Source organism: Pongo abelii, chromosome 6, assembly GCF_028885655.2.
Source record: "Pongo abelii isolate AG06213 chromosome 6, NHGRI_mPonAbe1-v2.0_pri, whole genome shotgun sequence".
Classification (NCBI taxonomy): domain Eukaryota; kingdom Metazoa; phylum Chordata; class Mammalia; order Primates; family Hominidae; genus Pongo; species Pongo abelii.
The window spans coordinates 35,153,377-35,179,928 of NC_071991.2; the positions used below are offsets into that span (position 1 = coordinate 35,153,377).

The window sequence follows — 26,552 nt, forward strand, 5'->3', positions numbered from 1 at the left end:
GTCTACTTTTGGTACCTTATACAAGTGTAATCATACAGTATTTGTCTTTTTGTGTCTGGCTTATTTTAGTTAAAATATTTTTAAGGTTCATTCATGTGGTAGCCTGTATGAGAACTAAATTCCTTAAGGTAGAATAATATTCTACTACATATACCTGTTCATTTATTAATGGGTATTTGGGTTGTTTCTATCTGTTGGCAATTGTGAAGAATACTTTTATTAGCATTAGTATACAATTATATGAATCCCAACTTACAAATATTTGCATATATACCTAGGAGTGGAATTACTGAATCATATGGTCATTCTATGAGAGGTCAAACTTTTACACAAGAGCTGCACCATTTTATATTACCACCAGCAATACACAAGCCTTCCAGTTTCTCCATTTCCAAACCAACACTTACTTGTTTGTTTTTTACACTAGCCATCTTAGTGAATGTGAAGTGTTTCTCATTGTGGGCTTGATTTGCATTTCTCTAATGACTAATTGATATTGAGCATCTTTTCATGTGTTTATTGGCCATTTGTATATCTTCTTTGGAGAAATGTCTATTCAAGTCTTTTGTCCAATTTTAAATTAGGTTGCGTTTTTTGTTATTGAGTTTTAGGAGTTCTTTATATATTCTAGACATTAATATCTTATCAGATGTGTGATTTTTCAAATATTTCTCCCCATTCTGTGAGTTGTATTTTTACTCTCTTGATAATGTCCTAAGTACACAAAGCTATAAATTTTTGTTAAGTCCATTTTTTTTTCTTTTGCTGCCTATGGTTTTGTTACCATATCCAAGCAGTAATTGCCAAATTCAGTGTCATCAGACTTTAAGTCCAGATTTTTTCTTTTGTTGTCTATGGTTTTGTTACCATATCCAAGGAGTAGTTGCCAAATTCAGTGTCATCAGACTTTTCCCCCAGTGTCATTAGGCTTTCTAACAGTTTTAAAGTTTTAGCTTAGGTGTGTTACTTACTTTAAATTACTTGTTTGCTGTGTAAGTTAAGGGTCCAACTTCATTCATTTGCATGTGGATGTCCGGTTTTCACAGCACCATTTGTTGTAAAGACAATCTTTTACCCGTGGAATAGTCTCAGCTTCCTTGTCAAAATCAGTTGACAATTTATGCAAGTGTTTTTTCTTCTGGGCCCTCTATTCTGTTCCATTGGTCTATATGTCTGTCTTTATTGCCATTATCACACTGTTTTTATTACTGTAGCTTTGTAATACGTTTTAAAATCAGGAAATGTGGATTCTTCAACTTTTTTCTTTTCTAAGATTGTTCTATTTGTGGTACATTGAGATTCCATATGAATTTTAGGATGAGGTTTCCTATTTTTGCAAAAATATGCTTGACATTTTGATAGGGACAATACTGAATCTGTAGATTGCTTTGGGTAGTATTGCCATCTTAATAATATTGAATCTACCAATCCATGACCACAGAATGCCTTTCCAGTTATTTATGAGTTAATTTGTTTCAGCAGTATGTTACAGATTTCAGTGTACACGCCGTTTTGCCTCCTTGCATACATTTATTCCTAAGCATTATATTCTTTTTAATGTTACTGTAAATGTAGTTTTCTTAAATTCCATTGGATTATTCATTGCTAATGTACAGAAATGCAGCTATTGTTGCAAGTTGATTTTGTATGTTGCACCTTTACTGAATATGTTTATGAGATATAAAAGATTTTGATTTTTTTAGAATCTTGAGGATTTATACAAAAAAGATAATGTCATCTGGGAACAGATAATTTTGCTTCCTTTCCAGATGGATGTCTTTTATTTATTTTTCTTGCTCAATTTCTCTGGCTAGAACTTTCAATACTATGTTAAATATAAGTGAGGATAGTAGACACCCTTGCCCTGTTATTAATCTTAGGGGAAATGCTTTCATCATTTCATAATTGAATGTGATGTTAGCTGTGAATTTTTCATATAAAGTCTTTAGCATGATGAGAGAGTATTATTCTATTCATACTTTGTTGAATATTTTTATCAGAAAAAAGGGATTGACATTGGACAAGTGGTTTTTCTGCATCAATTGACATGAGCTTGTAGTTTTTTTCCTTTTCATTCTGCTAACGTAGTATATTACATTGATTGTTTTTTCACATGTTAAACCATTCATACATTCTGAAAATAACACCTTCTTGGTCGTTGTATATAGTCCTTTAGTATGTTATTGAATTTTGTTTTCTAATGTTTTATTGAATTTTGGATCAGTAATAATAAGGGATATTGGTCTGTAGTTTTCTTGTAACGTCTTTTCCTGGCTTGGGTGTCATGATCATATTGGCCTCATAGAATGAGTTAGGAAGTTCCTTCCTCTGCAAACATTTAGATTGTTTGTAAAGGATTTGTGTTACTTCTTTAAATGTTTGTTTGAAATTCCTAGTGAAACCATCTTGCTGGGGTCTTGTTTATAAGACAGTTTTTGATTACTGATTCAATTGCTGTACTAGTTATACATCTATTCACATTTTCTATTTCTTTTGAGTCATTTTTTATAGATTATGTATTCTATAAAGTTGTTAGTATCATCTAAGTTATCCAATTTGTTGGCATACAGTTGTTAATAGTATTTTGTTTCTTTCTGTTTGTATAAAATCAATAGTAATATCCTCACTTTTAAATTATGATTTTTAGTAATTTGGTCCTCTCTTTCTTTTTTAGTCAATTTAGCTAGTTATACAGCAATATGTGAGGTGACAGTTGCTCCAAACCCTTTCCAAAGCATGGTGTTGTCAGTCTTTTACATCTTAGCCATTCCAGTATGTGTGTATTGTGGTATCTCATGTGGTTTTAGTTTTCATTTTCCTGATTAAAAGATATCTTGAGCATCTTTTCAAGTTCCAAATGGCTATTGGTATGTGTTTTATACTTTGTTTAACTATCTTTCCCATTTTTAAGTGGGTTGTTTATCTTCTAATTATTGACTTGTAAGAGTCCTTACAATAGTATGGACAAAAGTCCTTTGCTGATATATGTGCTGTATTTTCTCTCAGATTGTGGCCTGCATTTTTGTTTTTAAATAAAAAAGTTGGATAAGTATATTTTATTTATTCTATTCTATAGTTTATGTATGTGTTTTTGTTCTAATACACCTTATCTTACTCTAAATTCACAAAGATTTTCTACTGGTTTTTTTTTTTTTTTTTTTTTTGAGACAGAGTTTTGCTTTGCTGCCCAGGCTGGAGTGCAGTGGCATGAGCTCATTGCAACCTCTTTCTCCCAGGTTCAAGCAATTCTCTTGCCTCAGCCTCTCGAGTAGCTGAGATTACAGGCATGCACAACCACGCCCAGCTATTTTTTTTGTATTTTTAGTAGAGACGAACTTTCACCATGTTGACCAGGCTAGTCTCGAACTCCTGACCTCAGGTGACCCACCCACCTCAGCCTCCCAAAGTGCTGGGATTACAGGCATGAGTCACTGCGCCCGGCCTCTGTGTTTTTTAATAGTATTTTGGATTCCGCATTTAGGTCCATGATCCATTTTGAGTTGATTTTTCTGTTTGGTGTGAGAAAAAGGTTGACGATCATTTTTTACCATAAAGATATCATATCTTAATGATCCAGTACCATTTGTTGAAGATACTTTTCTTCCTCTATTAAAATGCTGTGTTGCCTCTGTCAAAAATTCAGCTGACTGCAATTTTGTGCATTTAATTATGCTCCATTCATCTATGTCTGTTATTTGAACAATACTGAAGTATCTTGATTACTGTAGCTTTATAGTAACTATTGAAATCACATAGGATAATCCTCCAGCTTTGTTTTTGTTTTAAAAATTGCTTTTTTCCCTGTTTTTTGAATTATTGTATGCATTTTAGAATTAACATATCAATTTCTACAAACAGTTCAACTGTAATTTGAATTGATTTCATTGACTCTAAAGACAAAATTAATTAAATGTTATCTCAAATATATTTAGTCTTCTAAATAGTGAACATGTTGATTCTCCATGTGTGTAAATTATTTTTAAATTTGTTTTGGGGATGTTTTATAGTTTTCATTTCAGATTTCTAGCAAATCTCTTAGATTTATTCATAAGAATGTTATGTTTTATTTGCTCTCTTTTAAATTGAGTTATTTTAATGGTTATTTGATTTAATTTTCCAGTTAGCATGTTATTTGATTTAATTTTCCTGTTAGTATGTAAGAATATTATGGATTTTTAAAATATTAACCTGGATCCTGTGATTATGCTTAATTCATTGGTTAGATATAATAATTATTTTGTAGATCCTTTTTAATATAAATATATGTTCTGCAACAGATTTAATTCTTTATTTCTGATGTTTGTTTCTTTTTTTTTTGGCTTGCTTTATTGCAATGACTAGGTCCTCTAGTACAGTGTTAAATAAAAATTTCAAAAGAAGGCATTCTTGCCCTTTTCCCAATATTAGAGGAAAAGCAATAACTCTTTCAATTTTAAGTACGGTATTAGCTGTAGGGTTATCTGAGATGTTCTTTGCCAGTTTGAAAACCGACAAAGAACATCTGAGAACACTTATTGTATTAGTATAGTAATTTGCTTTGATTGACTCTTTAATGCTGAACCAACCCTTGCATTTCTGGGATAAAAACCTATGTGGTCATGGTCCATTTATTTATTATTTGATTTGTTAATATTTATACTTTTTTCAAGAGTATTTTTCTGTATTTTTAAATAATTTCTTTGTTGTGATTTTGGATTACGGTTATGCTGGCATTATAAAATGAGTTGGACATTGTTTTCTCCTACTGTTCTGAAAGTGCTTCTGTAGGATTGATATTATTTTGTCCTCTGATATTTAATGGAATTCACTGGGTTACCAGCTTGTTCCATTGATCTATGTGTGTGTCCCTGCACTAATAAAGCACTGTCTTAGTCTGTTTTGTGCTGCTATCATAGATAAAACAATACCACAGACTCCATAATTTGTCATGAAAATAAATTTATTGGCTTACAGTTCTGGAAGCTGGGAAGTCTAAGATCAAGGGTCTGGCGTCTGATGAGGGCCTCCTTCCTGTGTCATCTCATGATGGCCAAAGAAAGAGTGAGATGGAGCAAGAGACTGACCTTTCAGCCTCAAGCCATTCTATAATTGGCATTAATCCATTCATGAAGGTCAAGCCATCATGACCTAGACACGTCCCATTAGGCCCCACCTCCTAACACTGTTGGATTGGGGATTAAGTTTCCAACATATCCTTTTTGAAGATACATACAAATCATACCATTTTGACCTTGACCCCCAAAATTCATGTTTTTCTCACATATAACATACAGTCATTTTTCTCCAGTAGCCCCAAAAGTCTTAACTTGTTTCAGCATCAACTGAAAAGTTCAAAGTATAGAGTCTCTCATCTAAATCAGATGTATGTGGGCAAGACTCAAGGCACAATACATTCTGAGGCAAATTTCCCTCCAGCTGTGACCCTGTGAAATCAAACAAATTATCTACTTCAAAATATTATCGTGGAACAGGCAGAGGATATATTTCCAAAAGGGAGAAATAGGCAAGAAGAAAGGGATAAATGGCTCTAAGGAAGTCCAAAACCCAACAAGGTAAACAACATTAAATATTAAGCCTCCAGAATAATTTTCCTTGACCCCTTGTCCTGCCTTCTGGGCACACTGGGGTGGGGGTTGTGCCCTCTCCGGCTCGAGAAGCCACACTTCTATGGCTTTGTTGGTCATAGCTCAAACAACAGCTCTTGTAGGTTGGAGTCAGATGCCTGCTGCTCTGCCAGGCTGATATGGCTTATCTCCCATGGCCTTGCTCTTGTGGCTCTACTATGCATTACTGTAGTGGAGACTCTCTGAAAACTCTGACCACACAATTCTGCCAGGCATTGCCACAGTAGAGGCTCTCTGCTGTGGCTCAGCCCCTATGGTAAGTCTCTGCTTGGGCCCCCAGGTTGTTCACAACAAGGTTCTTTGAAATAATGGTGGAGGAAGCCATGCCTCCACAGCCCTTGCATTCTGCCTGCCTGAAAACTTAACACCACGTGGACACCACTGAGATTTGTTGCTTGTATTCTTACAATCAGTGGCTCAAGTCCTATCTGGGGCCTCCTTCAGCAACACCTGGGTGACTGAGGAGCCTGTGCCAGAATGCAGGGAGCAGAGAGCTGAGACTTCCCTGGGAAGCAAGCCTCGATGTCCTGAGGGCCCACTAGGCCTCTCTTTTCACATATTTCCTTCTCCCAGACCTTCGCACTCTGGGCCTGTGATGAGAGGACTGTTTTAGCAACAGTCCCACTTCTCAAAATCAATTTTCTGTCTTAATCCACTCTGTGCTGCTATAATAGAATATCTGAGACTTTGTAATTTATAAAGAACAGAAATGTATTTCTCACAGTTCTGGAGCATGGAAAGTCCAGGATCAAGGTATTGACATCTGGTGAGGGCCTTCTCATTGTGTAATCTTATGATGGAAGTGCAAAGAGAGGGCATGAGAGAGAGAGGAACAGAGACAAAGGGGCCAAACTCAGAATCCACCCCCATGATAATGACATTAATCAGTTCATGAGGGCCAAGCCCTCGTGGTCTAATCACCTCTTAAGGATCTTACTAAATACTGTTACAATGGCAATTAAATTTCAACATGAGTTTGGAAGGGACAAACATTCAAACCATAGCAAACACTGTCTTCATTACTATGGTTAGTTAAGTCTTAAAATTGGTGGTGTGATTTCTCCTACTTTTTTCTTCTCTCACAAAGCTAATTTTAGCTATTCTTGTTTCTTTGCTTTTCCATATGAAGTTTAGTTTATCTGTATTTACAAAAAAAATTATTCTAGGATATTGATAGCAATTGTATTACACTTATAGCTCAATATAGGATTTGTGGAATTTTCATAATTTTACTGTATTAAATCTTTAGATCCATGAACATAGCATGCCCATCTATTTATTTAGGTCTTTTATTTCTTTCATTGGTAGTCTGTACTTAGCATCATATAGATCTTATACATGGTTGTTAGATTCATATAGTTATTTCATTTTGGAGGGAGTTATTATAAGTGGTATTGTGGCTTAAATTTTGGTTTGTAATCGTTTATTGCTAGTACTTAGAAATATAATAGTTTTTGTTCGTTGCCCTTGCTTACTACTACTTTGCTAAATTTACATATTTTAGGAGACTTTTCAAAAATAGATTTCTTGAAATTTTCAATAAGGGCATTGATATTTAGAAATTTCCATTTTTTCCTAATAAAAGCTACATATAAAATGATATTTTTTCAAACACTGCTTTAGATTTATCCCATTAATTTCAGTGTTATATATTCATTGTTATTAAATTCAAAATATTTTTAGATATTTAAGATTTTTCTAGATAATAATGGTAATAAATGTGAGAGAGAGAAAATTTAAAAACAGACAAACAGAATGGATACTCTTCCCTGTGTGAGTTGTTTCTTTCAACCATCCTTCTAAATTCACTTGAATCTCTTTGCTTTTTAGAGTACTCAGGTAGTTATTTTACAATGTAATTATTTTGAGTATATAATTGTAATCAATGGGATGGCTGGATATTAGTGGCTTAGACCATAACAACAAAATGATAAGTCCATGTGCAAAGGATTTTAATTATAATTCAGTGGTTAATTGATATAGGGCTTTTCAGATTTTCTGAGCCTGTTTTGATAATATATATCCTCAAGAGTTTGTCTATTTTATTTAGATGTCAAATTTATTCCACAAATTGATCATAGTGTTCTCTTATTTTCCTTCTAATGTCATAGGATCTGTAGTGATGTTTTCTCATTAATTCCTGATATTATTCATCTACATATGTTTTTTGTTTTTAAGTTTTACCAAACTTTAATTGGAAGTTTATCAATTGTAGTAGTCCTTTTAAAGAGCCAGCATTTTGTTTATTAATTTTCTCTTATCCGATTTCTATTTCATTAATTTTAGCTAATACCTTTAATGGTTTCCAAAGTCTTTCCTTTCTTATCTGAAAATTAATGTGCTCTTCTTTCTTTAGTTTTTTTTTTTTTTTTTTTTTTTTTTTTTTTTGAGACGGAGTCTTGCTCTCTTGCCCAGGCTGGAGTGCAGTGGCGTGATCTCGGCTCACTGCAACCTCTGCCTCCCAGGTTGAGGTGATTCTCCTGCCTCTACCTCCAGAGCAGCTGGGATTACAGGCACACACCAGCACACCCAGCTAATTTTTGTTTTTTTAGTGGAGATGGGGTTTCATCATGTTGGCCAGGCTGGTCTCGAATGGCTGACCTTGTGATCCGCCCGTTTTGGCCTCCCAAAGGGTTGGGATTACAGGTGTGAACCACTGCGTCTGGCCCTTTCTTTAGTTTGTTATGAGAGTAGCATAGAACATTGATTTCATAACTTTCTCTTTTTTCTTATGTAAGTATTTAAAAGCTTTACATTTCTTCCTAACATTGCTTTATCTATAGCCCACTAATTTTATTTTTGTTGATTTTTAAGTTTTTGATAAGTCCAAAATATTATCTAATTTTATAATTTGATTTGGCCCAGGTCTTATTCATTAGTATGTTGTTTAATTTTCATATATCTGGTCAATTCCAATATAATTTTTGTTAATCTGCAACTAAGTATCTTATGTTCAGAAAACATATTCTATATCAATTCAGTCCTTTCAGTTGTTCTAAAGATTGTTTTCTGGCCAGAAATCTGGCACATCTTGATAAATGTTATATGCTCGCATGAATAAAATGTTTATTCTGATATTTTTGGTTTTATTAAGTTAATCTTCTATATCCCTGTTTTTTTATTTTTAACTTGTTATATCAGTTTTTGAGAACAGAATGTTTGAAACTCCTAGCTATCATTGTGAATTTTTCTATTTCTCCTTTTAGTTTTGCCACGTATTTGAAACTCAGTAACTAGTTAAATAGACATTTAGGATTGCTGTTTTTTCCGGATCACTTCCTCCTCTATCATTATGTAGTACATTTTTATATTCCTGATAATATTTCTTACATTGAAGCCTATTTTGTTAGATATTAATATAAAACCATTCCAGCTTTCTTATGTTTAGTATTTATATATTGTACCAGTTATTTAGACCCTGTAAACATTTCTGCTTTGCCAATTTGCAAAGTTCTTGATAATATACTTTGATGGACAAAATATTAATTTTGATGAAGTCAAAGTTACGTGTGCTTTCTTTTGTTACCCTTGTTTTTGGTGTCAGATCTAAGCATTTGTTGCTGTATGAAAGGCATGAAGATTTAACCTTATGTTTTGTTCCAGGGATTTAATAGTTTTTGCTCTAATATATTTAGGTCATAAATCCATTTTGAGTTAATTAATGTATTTGATATGAAGTAAGGGTTCAACTTCATTCTTTTGCAGTTGGAAATCCACTTGTCTCTTTACCATTTGTTGAAGAGACTATTATTTCCATAATTAATGGACTTGGCACCCTTATAAATAATGAGCTGGTCATGGATATATACGCTTATTTCTGTTCCATTGGGCTATATAGTCTGTCCTTATGCCTGTACCACACTATTTTGATTACTATTGCTTTGTAGTAATTTTTGAAATTGGGAGTTTTGTATCTTCCGACTTTGTTTTCTTTTTTAATTTTTTTTGACTATTTAGTGCCCTTTGAATTCCATATAAATTTGAGGGTTGGCATTTCCATTTCTTCAATAAAAGCTGTTGGAATTTTGACAGGGATTGTATTGAATCTCTAGATCCCTTTGGGTAATATTAACATCTTAACAATATTAAGTATTTATTCTCATGAACACAGAATGTCTATTTAGGTCATCTTTCGTTTCTTTCAGCAATATTTTATAGCTTTCAGTGTATTTTACCTCCTTAGTTCCAGTTTGGTTTTGATTGTTTGATTATTTCCCTGCTTATGGGTTATGTTTTCTTGCCTCTTATTACTGCACAGTAATCTTTGTTTAGATTCCAACATTGTGAATTTTGCCTTATTTGGTGCTGGATATTTTGATGTTCCTAAAAATTTGTTTCTTCTGAGTCTTTGTTTTCACATGCAATTAATGCATTTCTTGGAAGCTGTTTGATTATTTTATGTATTGCTTTGTAATTTGATAGGTGGTTCTTGTTCAATATTCACTCCAGAGGTAATTGTTTCCTACTACCTTCCCAAGTGCTTTACCCAGTGCCTTTTGAATTTTGAGTTTCTCATACTGGCTGTTGGGAGCAGACACTGTTCATTATCCTGAGTGACTGCCAGGCACTATTCCCTCTATTGCTATCAAAATAGATGTTCCTCTTCCCAGCATAACATAGCTTCCTCACACATACCTGCTGATTGCTGTTGTGTAACATGTTTAGGAGAAATATTCTACTCATCTCTGGGGTTCTCTGTGTATGTAGCTATCTCCTCTCTGGGACATAGTCTTAACTCCAGCAGTGTTGGTCTTCTCTGACTCTTAGGTTGGTCTCCTCAATTGAGGGACTTTGCTGGGCTCCACCTTAGTTCCCTGTAACATAATTTGAAAACTCACTCAAGACAGTAAGCTATGGAAGTTAGTTTACTAATTGTAGGCTCACAATTGTAGGGCTCACATCTTTTGTTTCTCATTTCCAAAGAATTATAGTTCCTTGTGGTTTGATAACTAATGTCTTGAAAGCCATTTTTTTCTATGTATATTGAATGATTATTATTATTTTTCATTGTTTCAGGCAAGTTGATACCTGGATTTCCTATTATTACATCTGGTAACAGATCTCTTCAGGCTAAGGAACTTCCTTTAGTTTTTCTTTTTTTAACTTTTATTCACGGGTACATGTGCAGATTGATTCTACAGATTGCATGTTGCAGGAATTGGGAGAATATATTATTTTGTTACCTGGATAATATGTCTCTCTAATTTTTATTACAAATTGGATTTTTACCCTTAGTTTCAAAAGATAGTTTCTTAGTTGTAAAATTTACTTTTATGTCTAGTAAACCATTGCTCCATTCTCTTCTAGCATTTATTGTTTCTGATGAGAAGAGAGCTTCTAGTTATATAGATCCCTCCACCCTGCCTGTGATGTGATGGGCTTTTACATTTGTTTCCTGTATAGCTATGGGAGTTTCTCTTTATTAAAACTCATTTATCTTTATTTTAAACTCATAGAGAAGTTCTCCAAGCTATACAGGAAATAAATAGCAGTTTGTAGTGCCTAAAAGTGGAGTTCTTTGTATATATTGTGTGGAATGTTTGTCAGGTATCTTTGACCTGCTCATTTATGTCATTCATTAAATTCACTGCTTTTAACCATTTATTGTTTTATGCATGATTGACTGACCTCTCCTTTTGATTATCAAATACACATGTGTTACACCAATTTATACTGGTCCACAGATCAAACGAAGCTCTATTTATTTTTTTAATTGAGTTGAAATTCACATTAATTAAAATTCACCATTTTAATGTGAACAATTTAATAGCATTTAGTACAATCACAATGTTTTGCAAACACCTCTACCAAATTCCAAAATATTTTAATCACTTCAAAAAGGAATCCCCGTACTTATTAAAAAGTTACGCCTCATTCATGTCTACCATTACCCCCTGGCAACTATCACTATGCTTTCTATCTTTATGGATTTATTTATTCTGGATATTTCATATAAAATAAAACAATATGTATTATTTTGTATCTGGCTTTTTTCACATAGCGTAATGTTTTTGAGATTTGTCTGTGATGTAGCATGTATCAGTGCTACATTCTTTCTTATGGCTGAATAATATCCCATTTTATGTATATATACAATTTGTTTATTGATGGACATTTGGTTATTTCCATATTTTGGCTATTGTGAATACTGTTGCTGTGAACATTCATGAAAAGTATATATTTAAGTGCCCATTTTCAGTTCTTTTGGGTACATACCAAGAGTGAAATTACTGGGTCATTCCACTTTATTCTATTTTCTACTTATTCTGTGTTTAACTTTTTGAGTATAAACCAAACCATTTTTCACAAGAGATATACCATTTTACAGTCCCATTAGTGATGTATGAGAGTACCTGTTTCTTCACATCCTGGCCAACACTTGCTATTTTCCTTTTTTTTTAAAAAAAAGTTTATTCTAACCATTCTAGCATATGTGAAATAGTGTCTCATTCAGTTTTTGTTTGTATTTCCTGAATGATGTAATGATGTTGAGCATTTTTTCCTGTGTTTGCTTAGTGGCCATTTATGTATCTTTTTTGGAGAAATGTCTACGTAAATCCTCTGCCAGTGTTTCTACTTGGGATTTTGTTTATTTGTTTTTGAGTAGTAAGGGCTCTTTAGATATTCTGTATATTAGATTCTCAGCAAATATATGCTTTGCAAATATTTTTACCTGTTCTCTGCTTTTCTTTTCACATCCATAATATTGTCCATTTGGTCACGGTTTAAAATGAAGTCTAGTTTATATTTATTTTTTATTGCTTATGCTTTTGGTGTCATATCTAAGAAACCATTGCAAAATCCAAAATCATGAAGACGTACCCCTATATTTTTTTCAAAGTGGTCATCAATGCATTTTGAGCTAATTTTTATAAATTGTGTGTTGTAGGAGTTCAACTGCATTATTTGACATGTGGCTATCTAGTTGTTACAGAATAATTTGCTGAAGAAACTGTTCTTTCCACATTTCATTGTGTTGGTATCCTTGTTGAAAAATCAGTTGTCTTAGATGTATGAGGTTATTTATGTACAGTATTCTGTTTCATTGGTGGTAGGCAATTCCTTATGTTAGTACCACACTGTTTTGATTATTGTAGCTTTGTAGTAAGTTTTGAAATTTGGCACTGCATCTGGAAGCTTTGTTCATTTTTTAAATATGTTTTGAGTATTTTGGACCCCTTGCAATTATATTTGTTTCTTCTTAGGAAAGTTTTACCTATCTCATAAGCATGAAAAAAATCTCTAATATTTTATTTCAGTAATTTCATAATTTTGTTTCTTTACCCTCAGGTCTATGAAGTAAGGGTGTATACCATATTAATTTGTGTATTTATATGTGTACATATAAATAGACATATACATATGTTAAACATATAAAATACATATATACACGTCTTTTAAAGAATTATGATTTTTATTTTACTGATCTATGATTATTACTAAAACTTACAAAAATGTCTTATGTGTAGAGATCATTGTTTTTATTCTTGTTAAAAGCTGCCAATTTTAAAATGGTTTTTCCAGTCACATAAAATAAAATTGTCATGGTTGAGATTTTGTGATTGCTTTGCATATGTATGTATTAATTTGTCTTAAACTTATATTTTTGTGTTAACAGCATACAGCTGGATTTTTAAATATCAAAATTGAGACTCTATCCAGTCAAGACTGAGAATTTATCTAATTATAAATCTATCCAGTTATAGTTATTTTAACCTATTCACATTATTGTTGACCACATGTGTGTAATTTGTTTGTACTTTTGTGATTATAACACTATTTAAAATTTTTTAATTTTTGTATAATTTTCCATTATATGAATATATCAGGGTGCATGTCTGTTTTATTGTTGGTTGAAATTGGTTGTTCTTAATTTTTTGCTGTGACACGCAGTGGTGTAATGAATATTTTTGTTTATATATTCTGTTCAAGATTCTTAAAGGTCTTTATCTAATATTGGGTCACAAGATATGCAGTTAATTAAAATATATCAGACTATTTTTCACAGTTGTTTTTATTAATACATTTTCAACAGTAGTGTGGAAGAAACTCTGTTATTCCATATCTATGTGAATTCTTGGCATAATCAAATTGTAGATATTAGCTAATTTAAATATATGAATGTGTATATATCACTTTTTATTATGGTAAAATGTACATAACATAAAATTTAACATTTTAAGTGTATTTAAATGTATAATTTAAATACACAGTGGCATTAACTTCAGTCCCACTGTTGTGAAATCGTCATCACCATCCATCTCTAGAATTTTTTTCAACTTCTAGACTGAAATTGTGTACCCATTAAATAATAACTCCCCATTCCCTTGTCCTTCCAACACCTGAAAACCACCATTCTACATTTTTTCTCTATAAATGTGACTACTCTAGATACCTCATATAAGTGGAATAATATAGTATTTGTCTTTTTATGACTGGCTTATTTCACTTAGCACAATATTTTTAAGATTCATCCATGTTATAGCATGTGTCAGAATTTCCTTCTTTTTAAGGCTGAATAACATTCTATTGTACGTATACACACATGTTGTTTTTCATTTATTCACTGATGGGCATTGGGTTACATCCACCTGTTGGCTATTGTGAATAATGCTGCGTTAAACACAGGTAAGCAAATACCTGCGAGATCCTGCTTTCAGTTATTTTAGACATATACTGTATTAGGCTGCCATAATAAAATTTCATAGAATGGGTGGCTTAAACAACAGAAATTTATTTTCTTACAATTCTGGATGCTAGAAGTCCAAGATCAGTTTCTGGAGAGGGCTCTCTTCTTGATTTCAGACAGCCACCTTCTGGTATTGTCCTTACATGGCTTTTCCTTGGTGCATATTCATGGAGAAAGAGATAGCAGTGTTTCTGGTCTGTTTTCTTATAAGAAGATTAATCTTGTCAGATAAGGGCCCTGCCTTTATTACCTCATTTAAATTTATCTCCTTAGGGACCTTATCTCCAATATTGCCTCATTGGAGATTAGGGCTTTAATATATCAATTTGGAGGGACACAAACATTGTCCATAATGCGTACAAATGTCTCTTTGAGACACTGCTTTCAATTCTTTTGAGCATATACCCAGAAATGGGATTGCTGATTCATATGGAAATTCTATTTTAATTTCTTGAAGAGCCACCATAGTGATTTTCCATAGCCACTATACCATTTTACATTCCCATCAGCAATGCACAAGGCTCACAATTTCTCCATATCCTCACCAACACTAGTTATTTTCCATTTTCTTGATACTTGTCATCTGATTGTGTTTGAAGTGGTATCTCATTATGGTTTTGAGTTGCATTTCCCTAATGGTCAGTAGTGTTGAGCATCTGTTTATATACTTATTGGCCATTTGTATATCTTCTTTGGAGAAATACCTATTCAAGTCTTCTTCCCATTTTTTAATTCGGTTGTTTGGTTATTGAATTATAGGAGTTTAAAATAAAAAAAAAATGTTAACCACCTATCAGACATATGATTTGCAGATATTTTCTCCTATATTGTGGGTTGCCTTTTCACTATATTTGATAGTGTCCTTTGATACACAAAAGGTTTTATTTTTATAGAACCCAATTTTTATTTTATTTCTTGTGCTTTTGGTATCACGTAAAAGAAATCAAAACAGGGAGAAGGCCAAGTAAGATGGCCAAATAGAACCCTCCAGTGATTATCCCTCCTGCTGGAACACCAAATTGAACAACTATCCACACAAAAAAGCACCTTCATAAGAATCAAGCATTAGCTTGGATACCAGCTTTGTGGAGTAGAGCAACAAGTGGGCTCCTGGAGTCTCCGGTTCCAGGCCATCGCTCCTGGATAGGATTTCTGGACCTTCTCTGAGCTAGGGGGTAGCCCACTGCCTTGAAAGGACAGACTCAGAACCGGCAGCATTCACCACAAGCTGACTGAAGGGCCTTTGGGCCTTGAGTGAACATTGGTGGTAGCCAGGCAATACTTGCTGCAGGCCTGGGGCAATGATGGTCACAGAGAGAGACTACTCTGCTTGAGGATAGGGGAGTGAAGAGTGGGAAAGACTTTGTCTTGCAGCTTTGGTGCCAGTTCTGCTGCTGTAGAATAGAGGACCAGGTAGATTCCAGTCCCTGGTTCCCAGATGGCATCTCTGAACCCAGTTAGAGCTGGAGGAAACTTGCCAACAGGAAGTAAAGGATATGAGCCTGGCTGGAGTCACTACCTGCTTATTGTAGAGCCCTTGGGTCTTCAGTGAACATAGGTGGTAGTTAGGCAGTGGTGACTACGAGCCTTGGGTGAAACCCAATGCTATGCTGGCTTCAGGTCTGACCCAGTGCAGTCACAGGTGGTGGTTGCCACAGGGTGCCTGAGTCACCCCTCCTCTTGTTCCAGTCAGCTCAGCACACACAGAGAGACTCTGTTTGTTTGCGGGAAAATAAGAGAAGAGAACAAGAGTCTCTGCCTGGTAATCCAGGGAATTCTTCTGAATCTTACCCAAGACCTCCAAGGCAGTGCATCTGCAAGTCTGCAAGAGCCACAGTGTTACTAGGCTTGGAGAGCCCCCTAATGCAGATATAGCTGCAGTGACCAAAGACTTCAGTCATAACACTGAAGTCTTTTTGAATATCTAGAAGGCCTTCCTGAGGAGGATGGGTACAAAAAAGCCCAGACTGCAAAGACGACAATAAATACCTGACTCTTCAATGCCAAGACAAACATCCACAAGCATCAAGATCATTCAGGAAAACATGACCTCATCAAATGAACTAAATAGGGCACCAGTGATCAATCTTGAGAAACAGATATGTAACCTTTCAGATGGAGAATTCACAATAGCTATTTTGAGGAAGCTTAACAGAATTCAATATAACACAGAGAAGGAATTCAGAATCCTGTCAGATAAATTTAACAAAGAAATTGAAATAATTAAAAACCATCAAGCAGAAGTTCTGGAGCTGAAAAATGCAATTTATACACTGAAGAATGCATCACAGACTCCTAACAGCAGAATTTATCAGGCAAAATAAAGAATTAGTGAGCATCAAGATAGGCTATTTGGAAATATACAGTCAGAAAAGACAAAAGAGAAAAAGAATGAAGCATGTCTAGAAGATCTAGAAAATAGCCTCTAAAGGGCATATCTAAGAGTTATTGGCCTTAAGGAGGAGGTAGAGTGAGAGGTTGGGGTACAAAGGTTATTCAAAGGGATGGTAACAGAGAAGTTTCCAAACCTAGAAAAAGGTATCAGTATTCAAGTACAAGAAAGGTATAGAACACCAAGCAACTTTAACCCAAGTAAGACTACCTCAAGACATTTAATAGTCAAACTCCCAAAGGTCAAGGATAAAGAATGGATCCTAAAAGCAGCCAAAGAAAAGAAACAACATACAGTGGAGTTCCAGTACATTTGTGAGCAGACTTCTCAGTGGAAAACTTATAGGCCAGGAGAGAGTGGTATGACATATTTAAATTGCTGAAGGAAGAAAAAGAAAAAACTTGTATCCTAGAATAGTATATGTGGCAAAAATATTCTTCAAACATGGAGGAGAAATAAAGACTTTCCCAGAAAAACAAAAGCTGAGGGATTTCATCACCACCAGACCTTGCCTATAAGAAATGCTAAGGAGAGCTCTTCAATCTGAAGGAAAAGGATGTTAATGAACAATAAGAAATTGTCTGAAGTAAATACACACAAAAAAACAGAATATTATAATACTGCAATAGTGGTGTATAAATACTCATATCTCGAGTAGAAAGACTGGAAGATGAACCTATAAAAATAATAACTACAACAACTTTTCACAACACTGTATAATAAGATAGAAACAACAAAAAGCTAAAAAGAGGGGGATGAAGTTAAACTGTAGAGTTTTTACTAGTTTTCTCTTTGCTTGTTTGTTTTTGCAATCAACATTAAGTTGTCGTCAGTTTAAAGTAATAGGTTACGTGATATTATTTGCAAGGCTGTGGTAACCACAAATCAAAAAACACAACAGATATGTATATATACCACCAGAGAAAATCACCTTCACTAAAAAGAATACAGGAAGGAAGGAAAGAAGGAAAAGACCACAAAACAACCAGAAAACAAGTGACAAAATGGCAAAAGTAATTCCTTATGAGTAATAACATGGAATATAAATGCACTAAACTCTCCAATAAAGAGACATAGAGAGCTGAATGGATAAAAACACGAGACCCAACAATCTGTTGCCCACATGAAACACACTACACCCAGACAGACACACACATAGGCTGAAAATAAAGGGTTAAAAAAAGTTCCATGCAAAACCAGAAAAGAGCAGGAGTAGCTATACTTATATCAGGAAAAAAAATAGATTTCAAGACAAAAAGTATAAAAACAGACAAGGTCATTGAATAGAGAAATCAATTCAGCAAGAGGATATAACAATTCTTAATATATATGAATCTAACACAGGAGCATCCAGATATATAAAGCACACAGTATTAGAGCTAAAGAGAGAGAAACCCCTATACAATAATAGCTGGAGACTTTAACACCCTACTTTCATGCAGCATTGGACAAATTATCCAGACAGAAAATCAGCAAAGAAATATCAGGCTCAATCTCCACTATAGAGCAAATGAACCTAATAGCCATATTCACAGAACATTTCATCCCACAGTTGCAGAATACACATTCTTCTCCTCAGCTCATGGATAATCCTCAAAGATAGGCCATATGTTAGGCCGCAAATCAAATCTTTAAAAAGTCAAAAAATTGAAATTATATCAAGTATCTTCTCTGACCACAATGGAATAAAACTAGAAATGAATAACAAGAGGAATTTTGAAACTATATGAACACCTGGAAATTAAACAATATGCTCCTGAATGACCAGTGTCTCAATGAAGAAACTAAGAAGGAAATTTTAAAATGTCTTGAAACAAATGAAAATGGAAACATGATGTACCTAAACCTATGGGATACAGTGAAAGCAGTACAGGAAAGTTTATTGCAATAGGCACCTACATCAACAAAAGCAGAAAAACTTCAAATTAGCAACCTATTGATACTTCTTAAAGAACTAGAAAAACAAGGGCAAACCAAACCCCAAATTAGTAGAAGAAATAAAGATCAGAGCAGAAATAAATGAAATTGAAATAAAAAATACAAAAATCAATGAAATGAAAAAGTTATTTTTAAAAAAGATAAACAAAATCAACAAACCTTTAGCCAGACTAAGAAAAAAAGAAGACAAAATAAATAAAAACAGGTAAAAAAGTAGACATTGTGTCTGCTGCCATGGAAATTCAAAGGATCATTAGAGGCTTCTAGGAGCAACTATACGCCAATAAATTGGAAAACCTAGAAGACATTCCTAGACACATACAGCCTACCAAGATTGAACTATGAAAAAATCTAACACCTGAGGAGACCAATAACAACTACTGAGATTGAAGCTGTAATAAAACAGGTCACTTCAGCCAGGCCTGGGAAGTTCTGAACTCATTTACCCAACATAAGCTGGACTTAGCACTTCAGTTCCCATCTCATCGCCAAGATGGTAAAGCCCAAGTACAAAAGGACAGTGCACCATCAACCTCTTCAATGCCAGTACAAACCCAGACTGAGGGCAGGAAGCAGGAGGTCAAAACATGAGGGACCAGGCCACAGTCTCAGGCCTGAATATGTACAGGCAAAAGAAATACAAGAACAGTTGTGGTAAGATCATTAAGCCCCTGGAATATCAATCAAAGGTGGCTTCTGGCACAGTGGCAAAAGTACAGCCAAATATCAAATAGTTTGAAAATGCACATGTGATTAAGCAGTCATGATTACAAAAACTTCAAGAGGAAGTGGATACAGTTATGAAGGATTCATACACAGTTGTCATGAAACAAAGCAAGTTACCAATGTCTCTTCTCTAAGATTGAATCCAGCCTCAACTCAAAGGTGCACATTCCTGATACTGAAAGTTTTAAAAGTACATTTGGCCCTATGTCACAAAGGAAGCAACCAAATTTATTTGCAAGTGATATGCAGTCTTTTATAGAAAATGCTGAAATGTCCACTGAGAGCTATGACCAGTTTCTATAAAAGATCATGATTCAGTAACTGAAGACACTGGTGGGATAAATGAAGCACAAGAAGAGATATGTAAAAAGGGACAGTCCAAAGGAATATAGGGTGAGCTCTCCAGGGTTATAGATTCACCAGATGTTGTAGTTCTGGTTGCTGATGCTAGAGATCCAGTGGGTACCCATTCCCTTCACATTGAGCCTTGAGCCATACTTGAAAAAGACTAAACCCTGGAAACACCTTATGTTTGTACATAACAAATGTGACCTTGTTCCAACCTGGGCAACAAAATGATGGGTTGCTGTCCTCTCCTTGGATTAGCCAACACTTGCTTTCCATGCAAGTCTTACTGACCCCTTTCGCAAAGGAGCATTTATTCAGCTTCTGTGGCAGTTTGGAAAGTTGTACACTGACAAGAAACAGATGAGTGTTGGGTTCATTGGCTATCTAAATGTTGGCAAGAGCTCTATGATATAAACATAGTGTTCCAAGAAAGTTTGCAATGTGGTCCCCCCATTGTAGATGAAATATCTGGAAATACATTACCTTGATATGTTGGTTATGCTTCATTGACTGTCCAGGTTTGGTTTACTCTTCTGAGGACTTGAAGACAGACATTGTGCTAAAAGGAGTTAAGTAGGAAAAATTAAGACCCCTGAAGACTGCACTGATGTTGTACTTGAACAAGTAAAGCCAGAATATATCAGCAAGACATAAAAGATTAATTCTTGGTAGAATGCTGAGAACTTTATTGAGAAGCTAACTTTCTGGACTGGGAAGTTACTAAAGGGTAGAGTAACTTACTGACTGTGGGTGGATAGTCCTCAATGACTGGCTGAGAGGGCTGGATTCCTTTCTTTGTCAAGCTGCTTAATGGAGAGTCACCTGTGGCCCCCCAGCTTTCACCCTCCTAGTCTGTGGAAGTTGCCACAGAAGCAGCCCAGAACAATCCAGAAGAGGAAGTGACAGAACGAATACCAAAACTGCAGGTGAAGTGACAGAATCTGTGATTGAAAAAGAAAAAGAAGACAATAGTCACTGGATGCTAACTCAGAGATGCAACCAATTCTTGTGCATGGGTTCAGCAAAACTTTGGCAAACTCAGTGTGGTGCCTCAGTCTTCTGGGGATGACCTGGTTCCTGTGGATATGTCATATCTGGAGAAAGAGCTTGAGAGCTTTTCTATTGAAGAGGAGCAGAAGCAAGAGATGATGAAGAGTCTTACTAGGAATCTGAGGAAGAACATATGGAAAAATCACACCAAAGCCATTATTAAAGCTCTAGATGAGAATATTGCTAAATATCAGAAGTTTTTAGACAAAGCTAAAGCTATAAAGTTTTCAGGAGTCGGAATATCCAAGGGACTAAGCGAAAAGATATTTGAAAGACATGAAGAGCAGAGAAAAATATCTGAAGAAGATGTAGATGATACACAGTATCTCCCAAAAAAGGAAATAAGCGGAAGTCACAGAGGGAAGAGGAATATTCAAGTAAAACTTGCAGGATGCTTACATCTAAGGAATGGAAGTGAGCAGTACAGCAGTAACAATCCAAAAAAATTTGTGTGCACTACTATGAAACACACAATGTGAAAAATACAAACGGGAACCAAAAGAAGACCAATGACTCAGAGGGACTGAAGCACAAACACAAAAATTCAGATATTAGCAGTAACGTTTAAAAGGTTGTGTATTATACAAAAATATGCAAAAAAAAAAAAAAAAGAAATCATTGTAAAATCCAGTGTCCTGAAGCTTTTCCCCAGTGTCATCTTCTAAATGTTCTACAGTTTTAGCTCTTAAGTCCTTGATTCATTTTGAGTTAATTTTTGTATATGGTCTAAGAGTCCAACTTCATTTAGTTGTCTGTGTATATCTAGTTTTCCCAGTACCATTGGTTGAAAAAAATTGTTCTTTCCCCATTGAATGATCTTGGCATCCTTTGTGAAAATCATTTGTCCCTATATGCAAGGATTTATTACTGGGCTTTCTATTCTGTTCCATTAGTCTGTATGTCTGTCTTTTTGGCAGCACCACACTGTTTTGATTATTGCAGCTTTGTAGTAAGTTTTAAAATCAGGAAATGTGAGACTTTCAACTTCGTTTTTCTTTTTCAATATTTTGGCTATTTGGAGTCTCTTGAGAAGGATTTTTGTTTTTCACGAAAAAAATGTTATTGGGATTTTGATAGAGATTGCATTGAATCAATAGCTTTGTGTAGTGTTAACACCTTAATATTGTGTTCCAACCCATGAACATGGTATGTCTTTCTATTTATTTGTGTCTTCTTGAATTTATTTCAACAATTTTTGGTAATTTATTGTATACATTATTCCACCACCTTGGTTGAGTTTATGCCTAAATATTATTTGATTGTATTTTAAATGGAACTATTTTCCTAATTTCCCTTTTGGATTATTTATTGTTAATGTACACAAACAGAGCTGATGTTTGTGTATCAATTTTGTATCCTACTACTTTGCTGAATTTATCAGATCTAACACTTTTCCCATCTCTCAGTGAAAATTTGAGTTGCTTCCACCTCTTGGCTATTGTGAATAATGTGACAATGGACATGGGTGCATGGATATACAGTACTTCCTAGAGATCCTGCTTTCAATACTTTTGGATATATACCCAAAAGCAGGATTACCTGATCACATGGTAATTCTATTTTTAATTTTTTGAGGAAGCTCTGTATTGTTTTTCATAGTAGCTTCACCATTTTACATTTCCACCAAGTATGATTTCAATTTCTCCACATCGTGACCAATACATATTTTCTGTTTTTTTAATAGTGTCTGTGCTAATGGTTGTGAGCTGATATCTCATTGTAGCTTTGATTTATTTTTCTCTTATGCTTAATGATGTAGAACATCTTTTCTTATGCTTAGTCCTGAGCATGTGCTTTTTTTCTGAATCCTCTGTATACATGGCTGCTTTTAGATGTCTTAATTTCTCTAAGAGGCTCACTCCTGCTGCTTATCTGGGCTTTACATGTTATATTATATTTTTCAGGAATCTCTTGCCCCACCTATGTTCCCCTTTGCTGTCTCCTTGTGGTTTTCAGGAACTGCACCCATCCCACAGGCATGGGACTCTCATACAGGTCAGAAGGTCGTAAATTTCGTCTGCTGTGTTCTCTCAGTTGTGTAGGATGGAACCTTCCAGAGCTGCATTGGGAAGGAGGTGGGACAGTGGTGAATAAAAATGCCACAATTTTTTTTTAATCATTTCCAACATGGCTTTTTTTTTTTTTTTTGGATTCAGAACTTACTTAATTGCTATAGACCTATGGCTGGTTTCCATAGCTCTTGTAAAGTTATTTTGGCCAGTCTCTAGTTACTTATTTAATGTTTTCATGGGGGAATGAGGGCCTGGAGCTTCCTAGTTCACTGGAAGTTCTTGCATCTCACTCTCAATGTATTACATTCTGATGTCTATCTGGATTTCCTAGATCTAATTTGAGTACTTTTTTGTTGGCTCAACAAAAAAAGCCATTAGTTGACCATTTGTATTTTCTCCTTGGTGCCTACTTTTAAATTAGTTTTTATTTGTTTCTCTAATTGATTTATATGAGTTAATTATTTATTCTGAATAACATTCTTCTGTTGATTATATAGTTGCAATTTTTTTCCGAATTTTATTCCTTGACTATCGTTAACAAAAGACCATGAGATCTGCAAAGGCCAAAAGGAAAGCTTATATTTTCTGAGAAGCAATGGATGGAATTGGGAGACACAGCCTTTGGTATAAATGAAGGTGCACTGCAGAGAACAAAGAGAGGGTTTGGCTTTCATAAAGTTCCTACCCATGTTCCCAATCATGTCTGTTTATGAAAAGGAGGGATTCAAACTTGTTCTGTTCCAGTTGGTTGATGTAGCCAAGCCCTGACTGGTTGAGGCAACAGAGTGATTGGGTTGCCTACAGGTTTGAGACCACAAATCCCTTTTCATTGAGGATTTTCAGATGGTCAATTATGGAATGTTCAGTCTTTGGTTATAGGAGATACTCCAGCTTGGAGTTGTACAGGCAGAAAATTTGTTGTCAAAGGCTGTATTTTCTTCAGAGAAACACAAAGTATGTGACCACTCACCAGCCTCTCACCTCACTATGAATGCCTACTTCTCTTTTCAAATTTAAAGCATCTCTGTTAGCCACAGGGAGTCCATCTTGCTTGGAGAGTCTTTCCACAGTTTTATTTTACCCAATCGTTACTTTTATGATTTTTAAAATTAATTTCTTAATTTTAATATTAAATGTTTTACATTATGGTTAGTGCATTTTCCTTTTTAAGAAATTATTTCCTATCCAAAGTTCATAACTTTTTTTTGTACTTTATCATGTTTTTTATGTCAATATTGATTAGTCGCAAATCCTTCTTTGTCTCTTTATTTAAAGAGTTGGCTAATTTTGTACTTTAAATTTAAATAACATTTTAACATTTTCCCCCAGTTCTACTTAACAGAGAAAAAATATTTTAGTATGTATACTGGGAAGGAGTGCTACACATAGGAACTATATGATGTTACACATATCATACTATGAGGGTTTATTAATTCTAAGAATAGTAACTAGAAAGTCATATTTATTTAAGCTTGTATTTAGATGATTTTATGCTGGTGTCATTTCTATTTTTGATAATCAATATAAAGCATATGTGTAAAGACTGCATGCAGATTTCTCTTCTGCATGTGTAATAATTTAACACTTTTAGTATCTTTGCTCAACATTTCCACATTTGTTCTTCAATAAATATTAAGGTGTGTTTTGAGAGAAAATGTGCCATAATCAACACACATTTGAGAAACATCATTGGAAGCTTACTGTGTAGATTACCAATTCAAATACTGTTGTTATCACTGGAGGAAATAAATCTACTTTGTTTAATTAAACTTTTTTCCATCTGAAACATTATTCTCCCAAATAAAACATCTATTAAAACTGAGGAACTCTTTGGAACATAGAATGGCAAATATTTCCTCTAAAAAATGGTAAAATATTTCCCAATTTGGAAAAATACATTTTAAAAGTAAATGACATGAAATTAAAAATATAGTATGAACTAGATTCAAATATTAACTTGTGTCATTGAATCATGATGCTAGAAAAAGAATTTTCTTTGATGGCCCATAATAAACAAGCCATAGATGTGCTATTAACATATTTTGAGATCCTTGGGCAACTACATTTGCAATAGGAAAAAGAGGAACAGAATAATCAAAGACCCCAGCCCAATTATGAGGCTTGATGGCACCACCTGATATCCATCCCCTTATCCACAATAGAACAGGTTGGTAGACGCAGTGTTCCTGAGTGCATAAAGTTAAGCATTTATTGAGTGCCTATGATACACTGTGTGATTTTTTTTATACATTAATGTTATGAAATTGGTTATTATTGTATTGCACCTGTTTTACAAAATAAGGATAGTGGAACTAAGAGAGTTGACTGTTTTACCTAAGATACCAAAGATAATCTGTGACAGAGATGGTATCTGACCTTGGTTTCTTTCTATTCTGTCATGCAGTAGTAGATGTCATTTAATCAAATTCATGATTTCATTATCCTCATATTAGGGATGATCAGACTGAATTAAATTCGATTAATATTTTCAAAATTGCACATTTAGCAAGTGGTAGAAATAGGACTTGAAATCAGGAGATTATTAGAAAAAAATGCAGTCTCTTTCCACCTAAAATACAGTTATGATGGCCATGTGTGAAGCACATTTGGTTCCTCCTGTAGTGTTGACCTCTTGTGGCTTCTGCTATGTAACTTAAAGCGGGGGTCCTCAACCCCAGGCCAGGGAACAGTACTGGTCTATGGCCTGTTGGGAACCAGACTGCAAAACAGAAGGTGAGTGGCGGGCAAGTGAGCATTATGGCCTGAGCTCTGCTTCCTGTCAGTTCATCAATGGCATTAGATTCTCATAGGAGTACCAACCCTATTGTCAACTGAGCGTGCATGGGAGGGATCCAGGTTGCACGCTCCTTAACAGGAATCTCAGAGTAAATAGTTAAAACTTTCAGTGTATGATTCCACTTGTATGAGGTATGTAGATTAGTGAAACGCATAGAAACCAAAGGTAGAATGGTGGTTGCCAACAGCTGGGGAAACAGGGAAATGGGTATAGAGTTGCGGTTTTGCAAGATGAAAAAGTTCTGTAGATTTGTTGCACAACAATGTGAATATGCTTAATGCTACTGAACTATACACTTAAAAGAATTGAGATTGGAAATTTTATATTATGCGTATTAGGAAAATACTACTTATTAACTTATTATTTTTTCACAGTGATCTGCAGCCCTGGATCATATAATCCCCGTGATGGAATTCATTGCCTTCAATGCAATAGCAGCCTGGTGTATGGAGCAAAAACATGCTTATAAGCCATTATCTTCAGTTATTCAGTGGTTTATTAAATGCAAAGTATATATTTGAAATATTAACATAATAAATTATTATGCCAAAATTAATCATATTTTACAAAAAATGGTGTCATCATTTTAATCAAATACTGTATGTCCAAACGCTTTATGAGGGAGAAAATCCTCTAGTCTTCATCCGTTAATGCCAAACCTACATATGATTCTAAAATATTTTAGCCCAAAAGATTTTTCAGGATTTTTCAGAAATATTGTTTTATCTTTACTATATGTTCACTAGATCCAGGCCACCATATTCTTGTATAATAACTTTAATTTCAGTTTGTTTCTTTCTTTTGATTTAAATTTATAGGATTTTATTCATTCTAGTTTCACCTTTCACAGTTTAAAGCCATATTTAAAGCCTGGGGTCTTATTGCAATTTTTATCCTGTTTAATATAAGGCCTAGTTCCAACCACCCTGTGGATTTTTTAATATAGTTCAGTGTGACTATCTTGAACTTTTCAGTT

General features: G+C 34.5%; 1 protein-coding gene and 1 pseudogene across 3 annotated transcripts in view; both read left to right on the forward strand.

Moving 5' to 3' along the window:
- ZPBP (zona pellucida binding protein) overlaps positions 1-26,132 on the forward strand; it is a 141,562-nt gene extending 115,430 nt beyond the window's left edge. For all 3 annotated transcript variants that reach the window (XM_024249912.2, XM_054559195.1, XM_024249913.2), the window contains one exon: positions 25,951-26,132. In XM_024249912.2, the coding sequence (XP_024105680.1) occupies positions 25,951-26,045 (95 nt within the window). In that variant the 3' untranslated portion in view covers positions 26,046-26,132. The remainder of the gene's footprint in view (positions 1-25,950) is intronic.
- On the forward strand, positions 19,137-21,335 carry LOC103891110 (nucleolar GTP-binding protein 2-like; annotated as a pseudogene).
- Positions 26,133-26,552: the final 420 nt, after the last annotated feature.